The sequence below is a fragment of the Aedes albopictus genome, chromosome 2 (genome assembly GCF_035046485.1).
Source record: "Aedes albopictus strain Foshan chromosome 2, AalbF5, whole genome shotgun sequence".
Classification (NCBI taxonomy): Eukaryota; Metazoa; Arthropoda; class Insecta; order Diptera; family Culicidae; genus Aedes; species Aedes albopictus.
Window position 1 is genome coordinate 193785944 of NC_085137.1, and position 26074 is coordinate 193812017.

Genomic DNA, 26074 nt, shown 5'->3' on the forward strand with positions numbered 1-26074 from the left:
TTTCCGAAGCGATCCATGAAAAAAAAATCCTATGGAACATTTGGAAGAAATCCCGAATTTTAGATGTACGTTATTGAGGAATCGTCTGTTTCATCTGTGATGTTTTTCTCCATTACTGTGAATGGTGAAATAAAATGTAATTTGCTGGTGTTTTTTTTTTTCTAGTTACTCCCATGTTTATCATTTCACTTCACGTGCACGTCTTCGAACCCAAAGACACCAATCATGCGTCACTTGACCTTTTTTAATTTTACAAAAACCTCAATGCGACGTGAACCCCTCTGTTCTCATTCCCCTAGCCAGCTGAGTTTTATATTGATATAATCTCAGGTTTCTGGCAACGATCATCTTTAAAACTTTTATATATTTCTATAAGATTTTAACTTAAAAGCGATTTTAAGGAATTACCTCCTATTACTATTTATCCCAGCTCTGTTCATGTCTTATGTATTATTATTTGTGAACTTTACAACCTAAATATTCAAAACGCGAGAAAAGTTTGTAAAACATCTAAGCACCCAACCTCCCACGAACAGAGATAAGGACTTTTTATGAAGTTGTGATGGATACCGTGGATACACAGTTATGGATCACACACGGTTACGGATCAATTCTATGTTTACGGTCAAATGTCGCCTCACTGCACAGCATGACATAACATAGCATAGTCTTCATAGCAGAAATACTATACTATGCCATTCCATGCTATGCTAAGCTGCAACACACGATCGTAAACACCGAATTGATCCGTAACCGTGTGTGATCCATAACTGTGTATCCACGGTATATACCAAGGTGTTCTCTGTAAAATTGTATGCTATGTTTGTAACCATCCTGATCTATGATAAACTGGAGGTAACCATGGTAATAAGTTTGTTGTTGTTACCAATAGCACTAGAACTGTGACCTTTTCCATCACACTATGGACCTTCTATAGTGCATAATAACTTATGCCAGGCGCCTAGCCTAGTCCGGTTTGAAAGGCAGAGGTCCTAATACAGTGATAGACATTCGTTTAGCCGAGGCTAAAAAAATTTCAAAAAAGTGCCAAGAAACTAATACAAAAGATTTTATGATAAAACTTTTTTATCGTAGTGATAGTTTATCTAGTACTGTTTTATAAAAATGTGATACATCACACTTACATATACACTGAAACAAAAACGAGGGTAAAAACCCTTCAAATGTCATTTTTTGCCTAAACATTCGTTTAGCCGAATTGTACAATTTTTAGAATTCCATAATAAAAAACTATCAAATTTCGAAAAATATCCAACAAAGTCATTGTGTATGGTGATCTGCATTATAAATCGACTTGTTATCATGAATTAGATCGTTTTTGGAAGTGTTGCCATATTAATTTTGCATGCATCTCATATAAATATGTCAGATTATTTTAAATGTTTCTCAATTGAGATTCGATGTAGTTATTTTTATCGGAAGTGTTTCAAAAGAATCTAATGAAAGTTTCATGACCAAAGCAGGTTGAAATTTTGCGAAAAACAACGTTTTTAACAGAAAAAAATAACACAAACCATAAAAAAATCACGTATTTAAGTATTGTTTTGATGAAATATGATGGTTTCACTTGCATAAATCACAGCGTTTACTACTATTACGTCTTCTAATAGCTCTCAATATCTTCTAGACTGTATTCTGGCTGAAATAATATACATTGGACGGCTCATATCTCGAGAAATGGCACCGAAAATATCCAAATTTCTAGCATGAACTACTTGTTTCATAATTTAGACATTCTTTTCAAATAAATCATGTTAAAAATGAATGTGGTTCACAACTAAGACTCATTTATAATATATTTCTTCAGATTAAATGAAATAAGTCAATTATTTAACCAAATCTTGCATTTTTGTATGAGCATCTGCTTTTGAATAAACAGGGTACACAAAATCTGACACTTCTTGCAGTTCTTTCACTTTGCAGTCTTCTAACTCATTTAGTAATGGTAGTATCAAACAGGTATACTCCACAGGCATTAGGACACGTATTTATTTCAATGCAGAACTATTTATTTTAGCTTTTATCAATCCCATTTTAAAGTTTAACCAACCAAAAACCATGACATTTTATGCAATAATTTGTACATTTCTGACAATAATTCTGTGTCATATTTTCAAAACTGCTAATCTAGCTTACGTTTGAGTGTTTACAGAAATCAGTTTTCTTAAATAAATGTGTTTATCGTCGCTTCTCCTTATCGGCAGGGCTGGAATTCTCATCAAAGTGTAAAAACGCAGTGAGCCACTGGCTGCGCGCATTCAATACAAACGAATGTGCTGCGTACGGATGCTCATTCTCACGGATCTTTTGCTCTTTGAGGCGCACTGCGTTTTGGCGCAGTGTGTAATGTATCTGTTTCACGCAAAGAGTAAAGGACACATGATGCACGCATACTCATTGCGCTGCTCATTGCGCAGTTGGTATGACAGAAGTCACAGATAAACGAACGTAACACTGACGAAAATTTCTTTCAATATATCTCAGGATCCTGATAACTTACAGAGTTGGTGTTTTCGGCATAATTATTATGCTGGTTAAGGACCTACTGGGAATGAGTAGTTTGATTCGGAATTCTTCCATTAGGCGGCGCTAGTGATCGAACAAATTTTATATTTCATATATCTCAGGACTCTGATCACTTAGAAAGATGGTGTCTTCGGCATTGTTGTTTGGTAGGACAAGGGCTTACAGTTCATGGCCAATTTGTTTCGAAATTTTGCCACTAGGCGGCGCTAGTTACACATTTGCAAGATCATGAAAATGATTGATTTTTTTTAATTAAGTATTCAACATGCTGTAATTTTGATTTCTATGAACATATTCAAGTCAAGTCAAATGTTTTACAAAGACCAATATGTTAGCCGTAAATGTGCAAAATTTCATTTCATTCGGTTCACTTAATTCTGAGATATAGTAGTTTAATGAAAAATACTCTAATACGAATCATTTAACTAGAATCGCTCTAACTTCATGTAAAATTATCCAATCAAGCCCAAATTTGTACCATCAAGAGCTAACTAGTTGTGCAATAAGCGATTAAAATTGTAAAATTTTTGGTGCCCTTAATAAAAAGTTACAGCTTGCTGAAAATTTTTGCGATATATAGTTAAAGTTGTATGCTTCTACTCATTTTTAACTAGCGCCACCTAGTGGTAGAATATTGAAACAATTTACCAATCAACAGAAAGGCCTTAACCAACCAAACCACATTGCCGAAGACACCATCTTTCTAAGTGACCAGAGACCTGAGATATATGGAATATAAAATTTGCTTGATCGCTATCGCCACCTAGTGAAGACACCAACTTGCTAAGTGATCAGAGTCCTGAGATATATGAAATATAAAATTTGTTTGACCTCTAGCCACCTAGTGGTGGAATACTGAATCAAACGATCCATAACCTTTAGGCCCTTGATCAGCCTAACAACTTTACCGAAAACATCAATTCTCAAAGTAATCAGGATCTTGACAAATATAGGAAGCAAATTTCGACAGTGTTACATCTGTTTGTCTCTGATTTCACTTCGTTTCGCCTCACTCATTTTCAATTTACTTTCACACTCTTTCACAGTGTGCAGAACAAATAACGCAGCGTGTAATGGCAAACTGCTCTCTGCGTGTGAGTTTGCTCACTGCATTCTTTTTATTTCTCATTGCGTAGCCACCTGCTCTTTGCGCTTTGCGTTTAGAAACTGCGCATTGCGCGCAGTGAGTGAGGAAATGCCAGCCCTGCTTATCGGGACATTTTTTTATAATATTTCTCTGAATTTCACAAATAAATAAACTTTTAAGGTCAAATATATTGCTAACACGTCATAAACTAAATGCCTTGGAGTATATTCTCAAAATATACTCACGAGATTGCAAAAAAACTATTGAAAACCAATTTTTCATTTACCTCGGCTAAACGAATGTCTAGGCAAAAAATGAAATTTGAAGGGTTTTTACCCTCGGTTTTGTTTCAGTGTATATGTAAGTTTAATGTAGCACATTTTTATTAAACTGTACTAGATATACTATTACTACGATAAAAAAGTTTTATCATAAAATCTTTTGTATGAGTTTCTTGACACTTTTTTTTGTTCTCGGCTAAACGAATGTCTATCACTGTACTAAATAAACCGTTTTATGATTCTGACACATCTGATTCACATTCACCATCGCACATGTGCAGCATGTGCACCATCAAACCGATCATCCCGTACGATTCACCACCAGGCATCAGGTCGGCATAAAAAATGCTAATGAAGATGGCTTGCTGCTCATAATAGGGCTCATAATGGAGGTGTTTATGCTGGAGATCATTCTCACGCGCTCATCTCTGTTGGCTTAAAAGCGATTCCGTTGCCATCTGTAGTCCGTTTGTATTTATCTTCTGCATACATTTATGTCTAAGATCCGATGATAAACATACTATTTTGATTAGTAAGCAGCATTTCCAATTACGTCTCACCTTCAATCAACCGAGTCGTAGAAAAAAAACGGTTGCAATACATTGCGCGCCGAATTGTGCGGAGGCGTTAAACCGTTCAACTTTTCGAGGCCTTCACACATCCAATTCGGAACGCCGGACAGCAACTGCTCATCGAGCTATGATTTATGTTCCTACTGGGTGATTGGTTTTTTTTTTTTCTTTAAATTTGAACCAAACGAGCAGTTGGCACACGATGGCCTGGTATCCGCACCGAGAAGCCTAAAACGGGGAGCTCTCCTAGTAGGGCATCAGCCAGCAGCAACATATAACTATTTGAACATCTCCGTACGGACCACGACGGCGACGACGATGTTCTTCCAACAACAGCGGTGTTTCGAAATAAATTATGCACGAACTTTTTACGGTTAGCAGAAGCCGATTGCATCACGACTCCTTGATTTGCTGCTAAATAGATCGGACCTTTGGTGGAAGAAATGCTCTGACCTCATACGTCAACGTGCGCTCGCGCCCGTGACCGTTCATTAGCTGAAGGTTCGTCGCTTTGAATGGATTTCGTCAGATCTTTGCGGGTCACATGACTTATATATAAATCCACAATTTAATTACGAGGTTGGCTCTGCTCAGTTGGTAAAATCACGCTGAAGATTACTGAGCTTAAAATTCGGTTCAATTCAACATATTTTGGAGAACTTTTTTTCAAATGAAGATGACTAACTGAACAAGAACATTGACGAATGGAGTTAAAGGAACAATGATAAACAGAAATAATAGCTAGTGTTCATCGTTTTACTATGATCCCGTTGACAATGTGGTAGGGGCATCTGATGCGTTTTTTTTATGGATTATCTGTTTTGGAGATTTGAATCCCTGCCTGTCTGATTGAACGTCGTAATTATTATTACTATTTATTAACGACACTTTACCATTATTGTGGCATTCGTGTCACGAAGAACGTCGTAATCCATAAACTATGTCGATTTACCATCTCAAACCTCCGCTCTCCCCTTATAGACATGTGTCCATACAAAACTTTGAAAATGTGTCTCTCTCTCTTCTTGGCGTAACGTCCTCATTGGGACAAAGCCTGCTTTTTAGCTTAGTGTTCTATGAGCACTTCCACAGTTATTAACTGAGAGCTTCCTCTGCCAATGACCATTTTGCATGCGTATATCGTGTGGCAGGCACGAAGATACTCTATGCCCAAGGAAGTCAAGGAAATTTCCCTTACGAAAAGATCCTGGACCGACCGGGAATCGAACCCGTCACCTTCAGCATGGTCATGCTGAATACCCGTGCGTTCACCGCCTCGGCTATATGGGCCGAAAATGTGTATGGACTGTAGATTTTGATAATCCTGTACAAATCTGTACGTCACGCCACCAACTCATCAAACCAATAAGAAACTGTTCCTAAACGATCGTTCTCCTTTTTCTTTCCCCACAAACAGCGAAAACCTCTTCCGCACGATGGCCGACCTGGTGGTGAGCGAGGGCTACGCCGCCCTCGGCTACGAGTACATCAACGTAGACGATTGCTGGCTGGAAAAGTCGCGTGGACCTCGCGGCGAACTGGTCGCCGATCGACGTCGGTTCCCGAGCGGCATGAAGGCCCTGGCCGATTACGTGCACGCCAAGGGGCTCAAGTTTGGCATTTACGAGGACTACGGTAACTACACGTGTGCCGGATACCCAGGAATTCTGGGCTTCTCGCAGAACGACGCGGCGCAGTTCGCCTCGTGGGATGTGGATTATGTGAAGTTGGACGGGTGCTACTCGCTACCAATCGACATGGACCACGGTTATCCGGAGTTTGGACGAAACCTAAATGCCACCGGTCGTCCGATGGTGTACTCTTGCAGCTGGCCCGTGTACCAGATCTACGCCGGAATGAACGTGAGTCTGCCAGGGGGAGCAGCTAATAAATTACGCACACTTTAATGTATGTTTGAATTGGAATCGTTTCAGCCCAACTACTCGTCTATCATCCAACATTGCAATCTGTGGAGAAATTACGACGACATTCAGGATTCGTGGGCTTCGCTGGAGAGTATCATCGACTACTACGGAAATAACCAGGATGCGATCATTCCAAATGCAGGTCCCGGACACTGGAACGATCCTGATATGGTATGTTCCTATCAGTTGATTTAAAACCGAAGAAACTGATTTCCATTAATTCAACCTTTTAGTTGATCATCGGCAACTTCGGGCTCAGCTACGAGCAGTCGAAAACGCAAATGGCCCTGTGGGCCATCATGGCCGCCCCGTTGATGATGTCGGTGGATTTGCGAACGATTCGACCGGAGTTCAAGGCGATCCTGCAGAACAAGAAGATCATCGCCGTCGATCAGGATCCACTGGGAATCCAAGGCAGGAGGATATATAAGGTAGGTGGAAATTTATTTTCAGCTAAACTGTAACTGAAATGTCTACTTTCTGAACTACTGATACTTGTTTTCTGAAACGTGCAAGGGGTTAGAAAGAGCAAAATAGAAGGAAAAGAAATAAAAAGACAAGGGATAAGGTGGTAGTTTAAGGAAGAAAGAAGTGGTTCACTCCTTTCTGCCCTTGTATCTCTTGTCTCTTCCAAAAAAGTACTAGTTGTATCCAGGGATCGAATCGTTTGACTCATTTATCCATAACACAGTTCAGAAACCTAATATTGAATTGTGATGTTCGGCAAAGTTGTAGCCTAGTATTTTTCCTACAATTACCACCAAGCACGCCATATTCTAACTTTTATATATACGGCGCTAGAGCGCTAGTACCACCTACTCATACAAAACGATCGAAAAATCCTTTGTCGAACACAACATTCCAATATAGGGCTTCTGAACTGAGTTGTGAACAAATGAGTCAAACGATTGCCAAGTGATCGAAAACATCCTTGGTTGTATCCTTCGTTGTGGTTATTCGGAAGCTACTTTGGATGCTCATGAATATGGATTTTTTTAAATCAAAATATGCTTCAAATCTGTTTGATGTCTTTGGGACTATTCGGAATTGCACATAAATGGTATAACTTTTTTTTTTGTTTTCCGACCGATTTTAATGAAAATTTCACAACATCCCGAAACATCATCATCTTCAAGTTCATGATTCTGGGGATCTGGACCTGGCGTATCCCCTGGTATAGCCCCTGCGAAACTTCTTGAGGAATCCCTAGAAGTACTCCCAAATAAATCCCTCGTGAAATGTCTAGAGGAATTCCTTTGTGAATGTAATAGATCAACTAATCGAGAAATTCCTGGATAAAGCCAGGAATGGATACCTCGACAAATTCTTGAAGGAATTTTTAAAGAAATTCCTAGAGGAATCTCAAGAGGAATGCATGGATTAATCTCTGGTGAAATTTATGGAACAATTCCATGAAAAACAAATACACAACAAATATTAGATATGGACCTATCCCAAAGATAGCAATCTGATACAATATTGTTTAAAACGAAATCAAATAAAAGTAATAATTTCAGTTGGATTGATAACGCAATCAACCCACCAGCCAACTCAAACACCGAATTGCAGGGCTGTTACAGAATTATCGATTTCAAACCCGCAAAATCCGTCACAAGTTATTTAAAATCCGCGCAAAGCTCATCGAACTCGCGCCAGTACAAAAATATATGCGTTTGATAAACCAAACTTGTATGAAGAAAAAGTACTTCATTTCTCTGAACTATTTTTGCCGTCTATTTTCGCTCAAATCTAACAAATTGTTACTTTTTATGCTTATGGTTATGTAGAGATTCTGGAAATCAATCTAAGTAAACACAAATCAAAACAGTATAGCATATCACTTGAATCAGTTATAATGTGATTACCTACTGAACACAGCCTACCTACAGAACAGAACCTACCTACTGAACAGAACCCGCTTCTAGGAAATGAAAAAAATCGTATCGCAAGTTTCGGTACCTTGATTACGAAAAAAAATCTAGGAGTTATGATATCTTAGTAGAAGTTCTTGATAATTTTCAAAGCTCTTCGAGAAGTTTATAAAACAATCAGAAAACTCTTCAAGATGAAGATGGAATAACTAGTGCGATTTTATAAATCTATGATAAATTTGTATTCAATTATTGAAGAAATACTATGCGAAAAAAGGAAAGATTTCCGGATAATTTTCTATCAAAGATTCTAAAGATTGAGAAAAATATTATCTACACATATTCTACAGAAATTCTTAAGAAATTTATGACAACAATTTCTGGTCACTTGCAATTTATGTAATGATTTAAACAAAAAAGTTCTCAGTCTGAGGACTTTGCATGCTTCGAAGATATATTCAAGAAAAAATCCTCCAAGAATTCTATCGAGAATCCCTTCAAAAACTGCTACCACAATTTCTTCAATGTATCTTTCGAAGTTTGAAACTTTACCATAACTCTATAAAAATTTATCAGAATCAGGACAAGTTAGTTCGTATTTCAGCTAAAACTTTCGATTCGACTGAAGTTTCGCTAAAAAAAAAAACGATTCATGTATTCTCAAATTTTTCCATAATACCTCGATCAATGTTCTGACCACAATTTTTCAGAAACATCATCTAAAGTATTTCTCTGGAATGCCATTAAGAACAACTCCAAGCAAACTGTATATTTTTTTTTAATATCAAAAATTTCGAATATCAATAATTTGTTTTTTTTTGCAACGCACAGTTCATCCCTTTGGAATCGGGGGCTCATATCACCGGGGTCATGATGGAACCGAGCTAACAAACCTGTTCGAGCCCAGTGATGTTGCGATGCGACAGCAGCAGCGAAACTTCAATAATCCAAAATGGTTGAAATGTTTGAAAACCAATGAAATTCTTGCTGCCAAGTTCGACATAAATATTCCATCAACAAATTCTTCGGAATTCCTGAAAGACATGTTTTTCACAATTCAACAAAACATTTATTAGAATTAGCTTGAAGCTCCAATAATTAATTAAGAGTTACGCCATAAAGGGTGATCATTCTCTCTCATCCGAATTCTGAGATATAGATGTTTGAACATTTTCGACACTGAAGCCGCCTTGCGGAAGAATCGCAAACCAAGGTCACCGTTTCAGATATTTTCTTAGTCTTGCTGAACAACTTTACTGTAAACTGCACACTTCTAGCTAAGTTTCGTGATATACGTGTTTGAACTAATGGATTAATCACAAACCAAAAAGTAAATTGTCAGATTTTTTATTTTTTTTTTTCTGCTCTTATGAGCGACTGCGACCAGTAGTGTCAGATAGTTCTTATCCAAGTAAAACTTGAGTCATTTAATATCTGGACGCACCGTTTAATTTATTGCAGCGCTATTAATGGTCGAAAATTAAAAATTTTGACAGCAGTTTGTTTTGGAATGCTGCCTTCTTCAGTGCTGAAAATTTCGTCGGGATTCGTTTTGTTTCGAATAAGCTACATGAGATGGACGCCGCGACCGAAAATCAGTTTTGGACACTCAAAATCCGACGTGATCAGATTCATGAATTGCGAAATCGTTGAAATTGACCAATTTGACCGTGTGCAGCGTTCTCAAACGTTTCCGTCAGGTGCATACTATCGATCGGCAGGTTCATAACAAGCGTCTTAGTGAAACTAAAGATCGGTGGTTTGAAGGTGTTGAGAACATCTAGGACAAATCCTGGGCAGTCGGATAATGATGGCGTCGAAAAATAATGCCAGCCAAAGTACCGTCAGGAGAATTCATATGCGAGAAAGATTCTGATCTTTTCGGACCAGTAAGCAGCCCAACAGAATACTAAAGCAGAACTTAGTGACCAAAACACGTGCCCGGAAGTTGTATGACGAGGTTCTGACAAAGTACAAAGGATGCATTTTCTGGTAGGATGAAACGTACGTGAAATGGACTAAGCTTTTCGGACAAAAGATCTGTAAAGCCACAGGTCGGGGTGATGTCTCTAGCAAGTTTGAGTTTGTTTTTACCGATGAATTAACAAGAAAACTGCTGATTTGGCAAAGTATTCGCAGCTGTGGACAAAAAAACTGAGGTTTTCGTGACAAACAAGACCGAGGAATCCAAAATTTCAAAGCAAAAGTGCCTGAAAATTATTTTCTTTCGTTTAATATCCCTTTCGTGACGGAGCTCAAAAATGTGAAATTTCCATACAAATTGCTCAAATTTGGCTCTCCAGAACTCTCAGACTTTTTAATATATCGACACTTTTTCTTTGGCATTTGCTAGAACTACTCCTTGTCTTTCGATTCCTAGCCTTGTCCACCTAGATAAAACGAAAATTAAAAATTTGCGACAGATAAAACTTTTTCATGTTTTACCATTTTTGCTCACTTTTTGTTTAACTTGTTGTGGTAAATTTTACACACAACATAAACAAAAGTTTGTTTGCACACATGCAAGTATAAGTAATAATGGCTCAATCATCAAATTAATTTACATCAGGAAAACCAAAGACTAAATAGTTGAATGCAAAACGACATAAATTTCCCAAATAGCCCTCAGAAATTTTGGTCAATTGTCAAGCAAAAATTGAAGAAGAGTGAAGAAAAGTGGAGAGGTGGTTCAGGATGCAACGCAGATGAAGATACCGTCGTGTGGGGCTTCTTTATACACTTTTCCATGGTTTTTCAACTTTACGACATTATAACTCCCAGACTAGTGAATGAATTTCCGCAATTTTTATACACAATAATTGTGAGTATGTATGTAGGATGTATGCAAAATTTGAGCTAAATCCATCAATAAACAAAAAAGTTGTTCATACACCAATCGGACACATCCCATATAGAACCGGATGGGGGCTACTTTGGACATTTTTATCTATAACAAAACTGCATTTCAAATTCCAGGGTTATTTACAAAACTACGTTGTACCAATACTGTAGTATACTGTATCATATATAATTTCAATAAAAATATGCGTTTTGGTATTATGAGCAGCGTGATATTGCTATATAGATAGTCTGAAAAAAAGGGACCATCAATTCTTTATTTGGGTGAAACGGTCATTTATAACGTATAACGATACAAATATTCGATTGTATATGCTACGTTGATACATTTTGAATGAATTGATCAACCCTTTGAAATTTATGAACTGTAGAAACAATGCTTACAGACCAAATGTTCTGATACGTTATGTATATTTTATTGGTTTATTCGATGTTTTTTCGCGTCCTGACAAGCAATAAACGGTCTGTTTGAAATATAATTTCAACCAAATGTAGGGAAAACTACTCTTTTAGAATAGTCCCTAAGACATCAAACAGATTTGAACCATATTTTGAATTCAAAAAATCCATATTCAAAAGTGTCCAAAGTAGCCCCGCATTTCAAAAGTAGCCCCGCACGACGGTATGGTGGAAGAAAATGGCCACTAGAGTTAATCAACGGACTGTCCAAGACATGATTCGAAGAAAGGTTCGAGATTTTACTAAAATCAAGTCGGAATTTTTCTTTTAAAGTGCAATAAATATCCTAAATTTTGAGCGCAAATTTTTTTTATTCCAATAACATATTTTCGAGAGAGCTCCTGTTTCTTGAGTCCAGATATTGAATGACTTAAGCTTTAAAATTTTGATGGCCAATTAGTCTTGTAGTGTTTTAAAACAACGAAACCGTACCTTCTACCTTGGTTTATGATGGTTCTAAGAACCTCTTCTATTTGACTAAAGGATGCTACTTGGGTAGCTTGCTGAACAACTTTGCCGAAGACGACATCATTCTATCTCATCAAAATTGTGAGATATAGATGTTTGAACATTTTTTACACTAGCACCGCCTAGCGGACGAATCAAAAACCAAAGTCACTGTTTTCAGGTAGCTCTTAGCCTGCTGAATAAATTTGTCGAAGAAACAATTCAACGAAAAAGCTTTTTTTTTTGAATCTTTTTTTGTATAATTTTTGAAAAATATCCCTCAAAATCTCTAAAAGGTTTCTCATCGTAACCGTCTGTAAGCTTTTAAGTTAGATAATTACTTAAAATGAATATTTTAAGAAGGCTACAGAGCAACCTTTTACCAACTGATTAGCTTATGAAGTATTCTCTTATGATTAAAGTCTTAGGATCGCCAATCCGAAGACAGGTAGGTTCGGTTCCCGTTCCGATCGAGAAACTTTCTAAACTTCCTCAGCATAGTGTATCATCACACAATATATAAACCGAGATAAAAACTCATGCAATGGCAGGCAAGCCTTTCAATTAATAATTGTGGAAGTACTCAAAGATTTCTAAATTTTCAGAGGGAACATAGGGCCTGGAAAAGAAGAATCAAGCTTAGCTTAGCTTAACTGCAATCAGGTTGGAATATTATAACTGATTCCAACCTTTGTTATGTGAAAGATCGCATTAACTGATGCGTATTCACCAAAGCCACATGAAGGAATGTTTGTTAGTAGGGAAATTATTGGTGGATCAAGCTTCACTTTGTTATTTTTTTACTTTAAATCATTTTGACTGCCGCGGTATTGTTCGCATTCGCAATCTCAAAAATGGTTTCCTTTTGCTTGTTTTTGAAATCGATGAAAAACAAACATTCGAGAAAAATTGTTAGAAGCATTTCACCATCCCGCGCTGCTTGGCAAATTTTGAGGCTGGAAGTCAGCTTTTCACAAAAAAAAAATAAATAAAAATAAAAAAGGGTAAGGTTTTAGGAAAACTGAAATCATATGACATCTAACATAGATCTGCGATGAGTATTATTCTCAGTGTATGTTTTTTCTGAAGGTCTAATATCCTGAAACATCTTCGAAGACATCATTTCAAACCGTTTTCGAATTCTATTTTTTTAATAATAAAAAAAAGGTTTTTTCGTAGGCCTCTTTCAAAACTTTAGTGAAGAATACTGTAATGGACGAATTTTGGACCCCAACCCCAAGAGGACATTAGTTTGAAAGTCAAAATCAAGCAGATTCAAAGGGTATTACACATAATGATGATGTTAGTATGATCGTTGAACCCACAAGTTCATTTCTGACAGAAATTTTGATGACCATAACTGATTTTTGATGCAATATTTTTCATTGTTTTGGACACCTTAATGAACTTTGGACCCCCTTAAGTAAATATTTTGGACTCCCGAATTTTAAACCCGTTTGGAGCTATTTTTGAAAAATCTGCCACTTGGATATACTGGACCACATCCTAATTACTAGATTGACAAAGGCTGATTAGACGAACTTTTCGAATTTAATGCGCTAGAATGATAAACAATTTTGATAGCATCTGCACCACATTCTCTTTTTGTAAACATGTTGCGACACTTGCACGGATGACGGGATTGATAAAAAATAATTTCAATGCAAATAATAATATTTTCAGTGAGGAAATGAATGCTGCCCGTGCAGAGCAATTAAATTTCACGAATGATTCTGAAAGATGGCGAAATCTTTTCATTAAATCTGTGAAATTTGTGATTATACGATCCAGGGGGTCCAAATTATATAGGTAACCCTATTGCAAAACAAATAGCATAAAAATATCTTCAGACAAAAGTTAAAAAAGGCAGCCTATTTATTGCACCCATAAATAAATAGAAATGCTCCATAGAAAATCAAAAAGCATCCATCATGTTCCATGAAAATGTGCAATGTTACCCATAAATTATTGAAAACGTTCCATACTTCATAAAAAAATGTACCGGTAAAGCATAAAATATTCTCATTAAAAGTGAAATTTTGCACCAATAAATAATACTGAAATGCTCCATAATAAAATACAAATGCTCCATAGAAAAATGCAAATTCTCCATTTAAAAATAAAATTGTACCCGTAGAAAATTTAATATTGCTCCATAGAAAAATTAAATTGCACCATAAAAAATTGAAATTTTACCATAGAAAATAAAAGAATTCTCCATAAGTATTATCAAACTGCACCATAGAAAACACGAATTGCTCCATGAAAAATTGAAAATCTTCCATAGATAGCATATTCTCATAATTTAATTCGACAGGGCTGAATTGCTTTACATTACACTGCTTTAGTGGTGCAAATGTTTAAAGTTATGGAGAATATTCAATTTTTTATGGAGCAAATTTTATTTTATGTGGTGCAGTTTGATAATACTATTTTCTATGGTGCAACCATAAGTTTTACCGTTCAAAAATGAGCAAAATTTCATTTGAACTGAAACAGTCCCGAGTCAAGAGTTAGGCTCTAAACGCTTTATACTAGGTTATTCAAACTGTACTTTAATTCAGAACTAATAATAGTGTGCAGGGGTCTCCAGTTAGCCTAGTGGTCAATGCTATGGATCGCCAATCCGGAAACGGCGGGTTCGACTCTCGTTCCGGACGGAAAAATTTTCACGACACCCTGGGCATAGTGTACCATTGTACTTGCCACACAATGTACAAATTCATGCTATGGCAGACAAAGAGAGCCCTTCAATGAATAACTGTGGAAGTGTTCTAGGAACACTAAGTTGAAGGCCAAGAGGCTAAGAGGCAGGCCAAGTTCTAATGCGAAAGTCGAGTCATAAAAAAGAAGAAGACGAATAGTGTGCAGAACCACTTGTACATGTCTAGATAATGTACGCATCTCAACGCGTGCAAAAAATAAGGTCAATTGGTATTAGTGACAGTAGCTCCTCTCTGGAGCCACCAAATGTTGGTGGCAGCACAATCTTCCAATTGGCAGCACGATTGGTGTGGTGTTCCTCTTGGGATGTGGGACTAGATCAAATACTTACTGATTCCAGCAGCACTCTTGTATCCTGCTATCACGATGATTAATCGACGATGATCATTGATCATTGATTGAACTATCCAATCAAGTGATTAGAAAAATTGAGGCTTCGCAAATGCTAGTTCAGGATGAAAGGAATTTGAGTAGTAAAATGATACTAAACCGGAAGTTATCCAGTGTGGAGTCCAAAACAAAACTGACCGTCGTCTTTAATGATCTTCCTCTTTTATTACACATGATTTTCCTGAAAGGATGATGAAATAGTGTCTCTCGTTACGATTTACACATCTGATTCCTTTTGTACGTGTATTACACGAATATATGAGAGGCAAGAATTCTAGAATGATCGTTTGCGGGTACGCGGTTTAACGTGTTTGCACAGGAGAAACATTTCCTCTCCCTCTTCAAAGAGAAAATTGAAACGAACTTTCCTGAATTTGAGCAATTTTCCTAGCTACATTCATGTCATGAATCATGATTCGATTGTGTTTGTACAGAATTACGTCCATCAACCATATTTTGCACGATCCCGATGATCGTCCGACATAATTTTCAAGATCAAGTTCAAAGATGGATTTTAATTACATTTAGAATGCAATCGACCTGCTTGACTATTGGTATGGTTTTTATCGGGTGTCGCTTCAGATTGTTTATTTTATCATGCTGCTCAAAGTCAGTCGAGTCCCACTCAGCCGCATAACTTTTGCTTCGTTATGCTGATAAACATTGTGGTTCTACGTTTATAACCGTGGTCCCTATTTTATTGTTAGAATTTGATCGGGATTTTATGATGAGGCTTGCTTGGTTAGGTCAAGGAAATGATTGGAAAGGAAATCGTTCCAAATTGTGTGGATTCAAATGTTCTTCACGCTTCGCGTAACAATTGGTATAAAATTGACTATCTGATGGTGGAAAAGTATCCAAAATGGGACTCCCTGCCCAAATGGTCCCGATCACTATATCGCATTACATTTTGGCAATATAAGAAAATCAGTACATTCGATTAGATACTGACGACTATCCCTTCTCACTTCTTTCCAACAGCACAAGGGCATCGAAATCTGGTCCCGCCCGATCACACCGATCTACCAGACGTTCTACTCGTACGCCATCGCGTTCGTGAACCGAAGAACCGACGGAACTCCCTCGGACGTGGCCGTTACCCTGCGTGAGCTGGGTCTGATCTCCCCCACCGGCTACAGGGTTGAGGTAAGTTGCTGGCATAAACAAATCTTGAAACGAATCAAGCTCACCACTCACCATTTTCCTAGGACTTGTACGAGGAAGTCGACTACGGAATACTGAGCCCCCAGACCAAGATTAAGGTCAAGGTTAACCCATCGGGAGTGGTGATTCTACGTGCCGACGTTCAACCGGAACGATTCTCCAAGAGACCGTACAACCCGATCTTCTACCGTTATCCCAACTAAATAAGGACTAGCTGAAGCGATGTGGGGTGTATCTAACGTAACTGTTTTCAAAAGAGCCAGGCAGCCGTGTGATTCCATACATTAGGAAAGTGAACAACTCCACAACCTGTAGCACCTAAGTCTGATTTGATGCCCGATTGATTGTCGAGATTATCGGTCAATAAACAAGTTTTTATTCTAGGGAAGAAAATCTTTGCAAACAAATAATAAATACCAACCTGATATGACATAAAGTATGTGTAGTGTGTACCAGTTTTGACCATAATGATTTCCTATTTAACAATCTTCAAAATTTATGAAATTTGAATTCATATTCTTCAAAAATTGAAAATGTTTTCATTTGAAATTTCAGATAAAACTGAATTAGGACCTAGAATGTTCAAAACTGGTACATTTATTCAACTTTGAGGTTATGTGTCTAAGACATTTTAGATACAGTGTCGTTTCACATTATCTGACAATTAAAAAAAATGGCAACTCTTAATTTTATTTTCGACGAATGGACTGAAAATCTCGACAATAAAGATAATAACATTTTTTAGAAAGTAGCTTTTGCTAAAAAAAATTTGAAAATAAATAATGCAATAAAGCACATTTTACCACGAACAAGCTCTAACCAGGAACCTTTAGAAAAACCAACTAAATCAATTCCAATCTTCTAAAACCAGTTCAGCAAGACACATAACCTCAATCTAAACTACAGTCAGCTAATCAACTTGATACAGCGTACACCCTTAAATAGAACCATTACAATACAATAGGCAATCTTTTGTAGATAGCAGCGATGTTAGACATTTACCGCCAAATGCAATTTGTATATCTAAATTGAAGCAATTGTACAAATGATGATTACCGGCTCGTTTTAGAAGGGCCCCCTGTTTTTCTGCCGATTCGTCTGACCCCGAATCTGCTCGACACGCAAAAGACGATAAGAAAATAATCTCAACCAACAGAATCAAAAAAAAAAAAACAAAACGTCGGAAAGCACCCGATCAGAAGACATATAAGATGATAATGTGCCAGCTTTGCCAGAATTTGCCAATGAATTCCCTATGGAATCGAATTTCTGGGTTCTGTTTCTACAGTCAGTGGGGTGCGGGATGGGCGATAATGACGATGAAGCCTCTGGAAGGTGCTGCTACATTGGGAATTCATTAGTATGGTGATATTTATTAAAACTACAGAAAGTAAAATCAACGCAGATTCGTGTCTGTCAATTTCACACTTTGTAATTTGCACAGTTAACCCCACACTATAGGCAGGGAGTGGAAAGAAGCATGATGATAGAGCAATAACCACACAACTGATAGACAGAATTATTTAGTTTTAAAATTCTCAATCTACCAACTCGCCAAAACACCTGGATCAAAACAGCAGATCTTTTCAACCTTAGTGTCTAAGCTCACGAAAAATAAAAGTGAAGCAGTTAAACTGTGCATCAGTAATAAAAAACGATGGACTATTCAGCAACAAAAAACAAAAAACACTAGAAGTAGTTTGAACTAAACTACGGAATAGTGAAACCCTTCAAAAAATCAATTAATTTACCTGATCTGCTTTTTGAGTCCCGTTAGTGGGCTTAGTAAAAAAAAATACAATTTGAATCAACATAAGCAACTAAGTGAGCATTCCCAAATCAGGTCTGCCCTGTTTATGTAATTTATTTTTATCCTAGTAAGTAAGTGATATGAAATAAAATAAAAAAGTGGTAGTGAAAAAGTGCTTGATGTGTAATTTTATGGACTCAGATATCACAGTAGAGAATTAATCGAAAATTTTATGACAAGCTTCATATAAAAAGCCCTGGATGTACCAAGTAGCCGAAGTCACCATCTCTCTATGTAATCAGGATCCTGACACCTTCTTGCAATCTCTGCTCTACCGAATGATTCCAGGCATGGGAAACACTCACTCAATTACTACATTTACCTCACTCAATACAACAACGAGCGAAGAGAAATCCGAAATCCGAATGAATCGCTATCAAATCATAGAAGCAAGACGAATTAAGTATTAAACTTCATCCAGCCAACGCACATTTTTCACCTTCGGAAAAGCACAAAAATGGTCACAACTTTTTTAGTTTTCCGATGGATTTTGATGAAACTTTCACAAATTTCCGAAAAAAACTCTTTTAGTTTAGGATTCCGGGGACATGGGTGCCTGGTCTACATGGTTCCGGAGTTATTCCGGATTGTCTTGGTGTACCAAAATTGGCCACATACTTTGCACAACGTATACCTCAAGATCCCGATGAGGTAGAGGTATAGTGTCTTCAGCGAATTTGTTCAGCAGGTTAAGAACTAACTGGCAACGGCGACTTTAGTTTGCGATTCGGCCGCTAGGTGGCGCCAGTGTCAAATATGTTCAAACCCTCATATCTCAGAAACCTTATAAGATAGAATGATGCTGTCTTGGGCAACGTTCTTCAGCGAGCTGTCTGAACTGTCTGAAAGTAAAGTCTTTGGTTTGGGATTTATCCGCTAGGTGGCGCCTTGTGTCTGAAAAATTCAAACACGTATATCTCGATACCCTAATGCAGAGCTTCCCAAACACGGTTTTCGCGGCGCCCCAACGTGTCGCAGGCTCGCTTTTTCTACTCGTTTTGGCGAGCCTGCAAGAGGCTGGTGCACCGCAAAAACAGAGTTTGGGAAGCGCGGCCCTAAGAGGTACAAACATGTAATTTTCTGCAAAGTTATTCAGCAGGCTATGAACTATCTGGCAATGGCGTTTTTGGTTGAAAAATCGTCCGCTAGGTGGCGCCAGAGTAAAAAATGCGCAAACTTCTATATCTCAGAATCCTGATAAGATAGAATGATGTCGTTTTCAACAAAGTTCTTCAGCAAGCTAAAAACTGTCCTTCGGTAATTTCTCCAGGAATTCTTCTGAGATTTTTTCCAGGAATTCCTCCGGGAGTTTCTCCAGGAATTCCTCCGGGTGTTTTTTTTTCAGGATTTCCTCCGGAAATTTCACTAACAATTTCCTCGGGAATTCCTCTATGAGTTCCTCCGAGAATTCCATAATGATTTCCTCCGGGAATTGAATGTCTCCGGGACTTAATCCGGAAGTTTGTTCAGAAAAAAAAATCCGTTTTTTTTTCGAGAAAGTCCTCTGAGAATATCTCTAGGAATCTCTTCAGGAAGTCATCCATGATTTTTTTTCTCTCAGAAAACCCTCTGAAAATTTCTGCAGGAATTCCTCCGGGAATTTCTCCAGGAATTCCTCCGTGGAATTATACAAGAATTCCTCTGGAAATTTCTCCAGGGATTCCTCTAAGACTCCCATCAGGAATTCCTCTTGGGATTCCACCAGAAATTCCTCCAGCAATTCTTCTGAGATTTTTTCCAGGAATTCCTCCGGGAGTTTCTCCAGGAATTCCCCCGGATTTTTTCCAGAATTTCTTCCGGAAATTTCACTGAAAATTCCCCCAGAAATTCCTCTGTAAGTTCCTCCTAAAATTCCAAAATGATTTGCTCCGGGAATTTCTCCAAGAATATATCCGGGAATTCCTCTGGGAATTTCTTCAAGATTATTTTCGTTTTTTTTGCAAGAAAATCCTCTCGTAATTTCTGCAGGAATCTCTTCAGGAAGTCTTTCGTGATTTTTTTTCTTAGAAAACCAACTGGGAATTTCACGAGGAATTCCTCCGGGAATGTCTTCTGGAATTCATCCGGGAGTTTGTTCAGAAAAAATATCCGTTTTTTTTCGAGAAAGTCCTCTGAGAATTTCTCCAGGAATCTCTTCAGGAAGTCATCCATGATTTTTTTCTCAGAAAACCCTCTGAAAATTTCTGAAGGAATTCCTCTGGGGATTCCTCTAGGAATTCTTCCAGGTATTCCTCCTGGAATTTATACTGGAATTCCTCCGGGAATTTCTCCAGGAATTCCTCCGTGGATGTCTCCAGGAATTGCTCCGGGAATTCCTCCAGGAATTCCTCCGAGGAATTCCTTTCAAAATGTCTCCTGGAATTCCACTAGGACTTCCTTTAGGAGCTCCTCCAGGAATTTCTCCGGGAATTCCTCTAGGACTCCCATCAGGAATTCCTCCGGTGATTCCTCCATTTCCTGGAATGTCTCCGGGAAATTCTCCAGGAATTCCTCCATGAGTTCCTCCAGGAACTTCTTCCGTCAAGAATTTCTTCAGAAATTCCTCCGAGAATTTCTCAAGGAATTCCACCGGGAATGTCTCCTTAGATTTCTCCAGGAAATCCTTCAGGGATTGTTTCGGGAATTTCTTCAGGAAATCTACCAGATAACCCTTCAGGAATTCCTCCGGGGATTCTACCGGGAATTCTTTCATAAAATCTTCCGGGATTTTCTCAGGAAATTTCCAAAGCAGTTTGAACATTACAAACATTCGGCAACGGACAGCACATATTACACCCATATTGGCCCAGTGGAGAATTTTCCGTTTGACGAAAAGTTTTCCCCGACTGGAGCGGGAATCAAACCCACACTCCGAGGCTTACGAGAGAGACACTTAAACGACTGACGTCGCTAGCCGCTCGGCCACGAAGCCCAAAATTCTTGTAGCATTTGTTTTAGAGCTTCCTTAGAAAATTTAATGGGAAATTTCTTCGTTCATCATTTTGGAAATTTCTTACGTTTTCGTTTAGCAAATTTCTTTTGAAACTTCTTCGGTAATTCCTCCATTTGACCATTTCTTTATTAATTCTTACGGCCTTATTTTTATTCCTTCCCTTTTAAAAGCATTATATTCCATTGCAGGGCCCATATAGCCGAGGCGGTAAACGCACGGGTATTCAGCATGACCATGCTGAGGGTGACGGGTTCGATTCCCGGTCGGTCCAGGATCTTTTCGTAAAGGAAATTTCCTTGACTTCCTTGGGCATAGAGTATCTTCGTGCCTGCCACACGATATACGCATGCAAAATGGTCATTGGCAGAGGAAGCTCTCTGTTAAAAACTGTGGAAGTGCTCATTGAACACTAAGCTGAGAAGCAGGCTTTGTCCCAATGAGGACGTTACGCCAAGAAGAGAGAAGAGAGAGATATTCCATTGAGAAATCCTTTGACACTTTTCTTAGAAATAATCTTCAAGAATTTCTCTGAAAAAAAACAGTGGTAATTACTCCGGAAATACCTTTAGACAATTGATTCCGTATTTCCTTTGGAAATTTTTCAAGTCATTGTTTCGGGAATTGGTTTCGCGATTACTTCAGTATGTTTTTAGTGGATCCCTTCGACAATCTCTTTGTGAACCTAATTTCTTTAGGATTCTCTGCAGTAGCTCTAGAGTCTTTTTTTTATCAGTAGCTCTAGAGTCTTTTTTTTTATCTGTATTAACGAGATTTTTAGCCCTAGGCTAGTTCATCTCGGGACCCACGCTTTACTTCCCTTCCGAAGGAAGAACTCACATTTTGTGAGTTTGTCAGGAGTGGGATTCGATCCCAGGTCCTCGGCGTGACTGATAGTCAAGTGTTCTAACCATCCCACCAGGTCCGCTCCCATTAGAGTCTGTTTCAACAATGACCTTTAGAATTAATTTGGTAATTCTTTCATAATTTCTTGAAAATTCCTTCAGTAATTCCTCCCACAGTTTTTGTTTAATTTCTTCCAGAAATTCCTTTGGGAATCTCTTCAAAAACTTCATGTCAGATTCTTTCGGCATTTTTCAATTGATTTGGTAAACACCTCTAAAAATACTTTTTACAGCTTCTTTAGAAATTTCTTCGACATTTTTTTAACTTCTTTAGCAATTCCTTCGGAAATTCCCTTGAGAATTCCTAGGGCAATTTAGTTTAAGAAATGACTACGACAATTTCTTTGTTAATTTCTTAAGATTTTTTTTTATTCTTCTTGTGTTAGCGATGAAAATTGATTCGTTGATTCCCTTTTTTAATTCCTTCAGCAATTACTTTGGAAATCGCCAATTTCTGATGTAATCATATTGCAAATTTCTTGAGCAATGTCAATTAGGCATATCTGAATTTCCAGAAAAATTATCTAAGCAATTTCTAAAAGAACGGCCGAAGAAATTTATAGTGAATTCTGATGAATCCCCTACAGAAATTGTGGACGGAATGTCTAAAACAATTGCCTGAGAAATTTACTAGTTGAAAATTCATTCGGCATGTTTTTTTAAATCACTTTGGCATTTTTTTTTTTGTTTTTTGGAAATTTCTTCCGCAATACTTTAGAAAATTCCGTTTAGAATTCCTTTGGCAAACTGCTTTGAGAAAATCTTCAAGATTTTATCTGTAAAATACCTTTGGAAATTCCTCCGGAAACAGCTATGGTGGACCTTTGGAAAACCTTTCGGAAATTTCTTAGTGACCTCCTGCGGTTATTTATTTGGAAATCTCATCAGCTCTTTTATAATCGTTTTCGGTAATTCCTTTGGGAATCGATATGGTAATTATCTTCAAAATTTTTAGAAAGTTCTTCAATAACTCTTCCCGCTGTTTTATTTTGAACTTCTTTCAGGAATTACTTTGAAAATTTCTTCAAAAAATTTCTATAGAATCTCCTTTGGCTTTTCTAATGGATTGTTGGTGAAATCTTCTAAAAAAGTTATTGTAACTTTTTTAGCAATACCTCCGGCAATATCTTCGGAATTTTTTGTCGGGAAAAAATCCAAAGAAAAACTCCATCGGAAATTCCATGGAGAGTTTCTCAGGCATTCTAGTTTTAAATCATTTCTGCAATTTATTTGAGAATTTCTCAGGTAGTTTTTTATTTTTTCTGATTTTCCGTTGGAAATTGCTTCGGCTGCTCCCTTTTTGAACCTTTATGAAACCTAAAATTTCTACTGTAATTACATTGCAAATTCCATCAGCAACTCCGATTGAGAATTTCAGAATTTACGGAGAAATAAATAAATAAATAAATAAATAAATTCTAAATAAATAAATAAATTATCTGAGAAATTTTCAAAAGAACGGCCGAAGAAATTTATAGAGAGAGAAAGTAAGAAATTGTAGAAGGAATGTTTAAAACAATTGCCTGAGAAGAAATTTTCAAGTTTCCTTTCAAGTTTCGACATTTTTTTAGTAATTCCCTCTGGCATTTTTTAGAAGCTTCTTTCGCAATACTCTTTTTTTTCAATATTTTCGATCGATTTGGTAACTTTCTTCGAAATTAATTGATGTTTCATTTAATAACTCCTTCCGCTGTCTTATTTTGAACTTCTTTCAAGAATTGCTTTGAAAATTTCTTCAAAAACTTATTTGGCTTTTTAATGGATTTGGCCAACTCCTCCACAAAAGTTATCGCAATTTATTTGCCGAATTTCTTCGACAATTTCTTTGGAAACTTTTGCCGAAGAAATTCCAAAGAATATCTTTATCGGAAATCCCTTAGAGAATGTCTCAGACAATTAAATTTGAATTTTTTTTTACAATTTATTTGAGAAATCCTTAGTCAGTTCTTTTTTTATTATTTTTTTACGATATTCCGTTCCACCGGCATTTTTTAAGAAATCAGCAATTTGTACTGTAATTAGCATAATGTACAAAGCTATTGCCGATGACATTTTCAAAATAAATTATCAAAAATAATCCTCAATGAGTTGCCTCAATGGATTGCCTCAGAAGTTATCGTTTGAATATTTGAAAAAAAAATACTGAGAAACAATTGCTATCCGACTAAATGCCATTCGTTGATTGAGGATGCAATTGCAATTGCTGACCAATTTTCATATACTCTTTGCTTCTTCTAACTCCGATTCGGTAGTATCGTTTTTGAGAATAATATTTCAAAGGAGACAGCATTCTAGAAAACCATGATTTGTTTGATAATAATATACTCCAAATTCTAGTATTTTTTTTTGTAACTAAAAAAGGGTTCACTTTTCAAAATATTGACCCATATTGGTGGTATCTTGTTAACTAGGCCCCAATAAGGTTTCAAAATCGAGTCTGATAATGAAAAAAATGAAGTTATTTACGCTTCTATTCCCTGATTGCAACACACTATTTCATGAACAACCACAAGATCATACTCTCACGAACAGTGCCAAATCATGTCTTTCAACATTTTCAGCGTTCAATCCATCGCAGTAGGGCGAGCCCTAGCTCCTATCGAGGATCGTATCGCATTTAATCACATTGTAGGTCAAAGATCTTCCTCGGTACCTATCACATCCCTTGAATGTTTGTAAACAACACAAATATATTCCAACGCGTTCATCATTTTCAAGCGAATGGAATTATTCCATCACACTTCAATGTTCAGTGGAAAGGCAAATTTATTCCCACATTCAGATACACTGCACTTTAAATAAATTTCAATCTGCGGTTATTGATCGAATGCAGTTTGAAACCTCAAGTGGTCAGCAGCGCCGACGCGGCGGACTGCAAAACAAATTAATTAAGTCTAACTGGATACAGTCAGGAGACTTGAGAACTTGGATTCAAATTGAGTTCATTCCATGATTTACTGGTGTTGCACTGCACTCCAATAATCGAACAATTTGTGCAACTTGATGAAATCTAGATCAACTGTTGGCAACGACTAACCACAAACACAAAAACAGTTGTGTCATTTTCACATATCGGTCTAGATGTAGATTAGAAATCAGTTTATTAACTAATATTGTTATTATGCCCGAAAGTGTCTCTTATCACCGTAGAGATCACGATCCTCCCTTCTCGTTGATATGGTGCCAATAAATACAAAGCATCAACTTGAACTGTGCATCAACATTATCAGCGCGCGCAAAAGTTCAGGGATTCATTTTTCTGAGGCGCACTCGTTGTTCTAATCGAAGGGAGATTCCCCTCAAGGCAAAAGCTTCTTCTCCTTCATGGAATAATGTCCCAACTGGAACAGAGCCTGCTTCTCAGCTCAGATGTGCTATGATCACAGGTTTTCGCTGAGACATTTTTTTTTTCATAGACCGTTTGGGGATTGAACCTCAGCCCTTCAGCATGGTCTTGTAGAAAAGCTTGCACGAAAATGGCCCAAATACCCTCCAATCTATAAAACAGTATGTGTTCGTTTTGTTTTCAAGACTTTTCCCCGTTATCAACCCGGATTATAGTTGCCTCACGTGTACTGCGCATTCGTCTTATTTAGAAGATTGGTAAGAGTCTTGAAGTGCAATCAAAGCTTGAGGCGCGTGCAGGCAGGCAGTATTCCTAGTGGCACGAGCCTAGAATCAAGACAGGTAGGTAGGTATTTGTTACACTCAATTAACCTGATTGTCGCGCGGCATTTAAATATTTACTGTTTTCAACGAGGTGGGTGGGTGATTGGATTTAACGATTACCGGGAAAACCGGCTACCATGTGCTCCCATGTAAACGGAAGGACGAATACAAAGGCCTGCTTGATTCTTGCAAAACAAATTCAAGAAATTTTTCTAGAGATAGCTCAAGATCAAAAACCATCATTAGAATTTAATTTACAATGCCTACTAGAATGACACCTATCAATTCATTCATAAATCAACCGAAAGCCGCTTAGGTACTATGTTTGAACACCGGACACCTCCTTGACAAATATACCCATATGGCATGGTTCTAAAGCCTAAAACACCTTAAAACAATCGCCATGTTCAATTGTGGGCAGTCATCTTGGATTCT

The 26074-nt window shown here is 37.4% G+C and overlaps 3 protein-coding genes across 11 annotated transcripts in view; 1 reads left to right on the forward strand and 2 right to left on the reverse strand.

The window, feature by feature from the left end:
* LOC109409620 (alpha-N-acetylgalactosaminidase) overlaps positions 1-18251 on the forward strand; it is a 272573-nt gene extending 254322 nt beyond the window's left edge. For all 9 annotated transcript variants that reach the window (XM_029873599.2, XM_029873597.2, XM_029873600.2 and 6 more), the window contains exons 4-8: positions 5905-6349; positions 6422-6583; positions 6646-6843; positions 16144-16308; positions 16371-18251. In XM_029873599.2, the coding sequence (XP_029729459.2) occupies positions 5905-6349; positions 6422-6583; positions 6646-6843; positions 16144-16308; positions 16371-16529 (1129 nt within the window). In that variant the 3' untranslated portion in view covers positions 16530-18251. The remainder of the gene's footprint in view (positions 1-5904; positions 6350-6421; positions 6584-6645; positions 6844-16143; positions 16309-16370) is intronic.
* LOC109622675 (uncharacterized) overlaps positions 1-26074 on the reverse strand; it is a 517321-nt gene that overhangs the window by 352914 nt on the left and 138333 nt on the right. The window lies entirely within an intron of this gene.
* The window catches only part of LOC109413726 (6-phosphofructo-2-kinase/fructose-2,6-bisphosphatase 1), a 393602-nt gene that overhangs the window by 350821 nt on the left and 16707 nt on the right, over positions 1-26074 (reverse strand). The window lies entirely within an intron of this gene.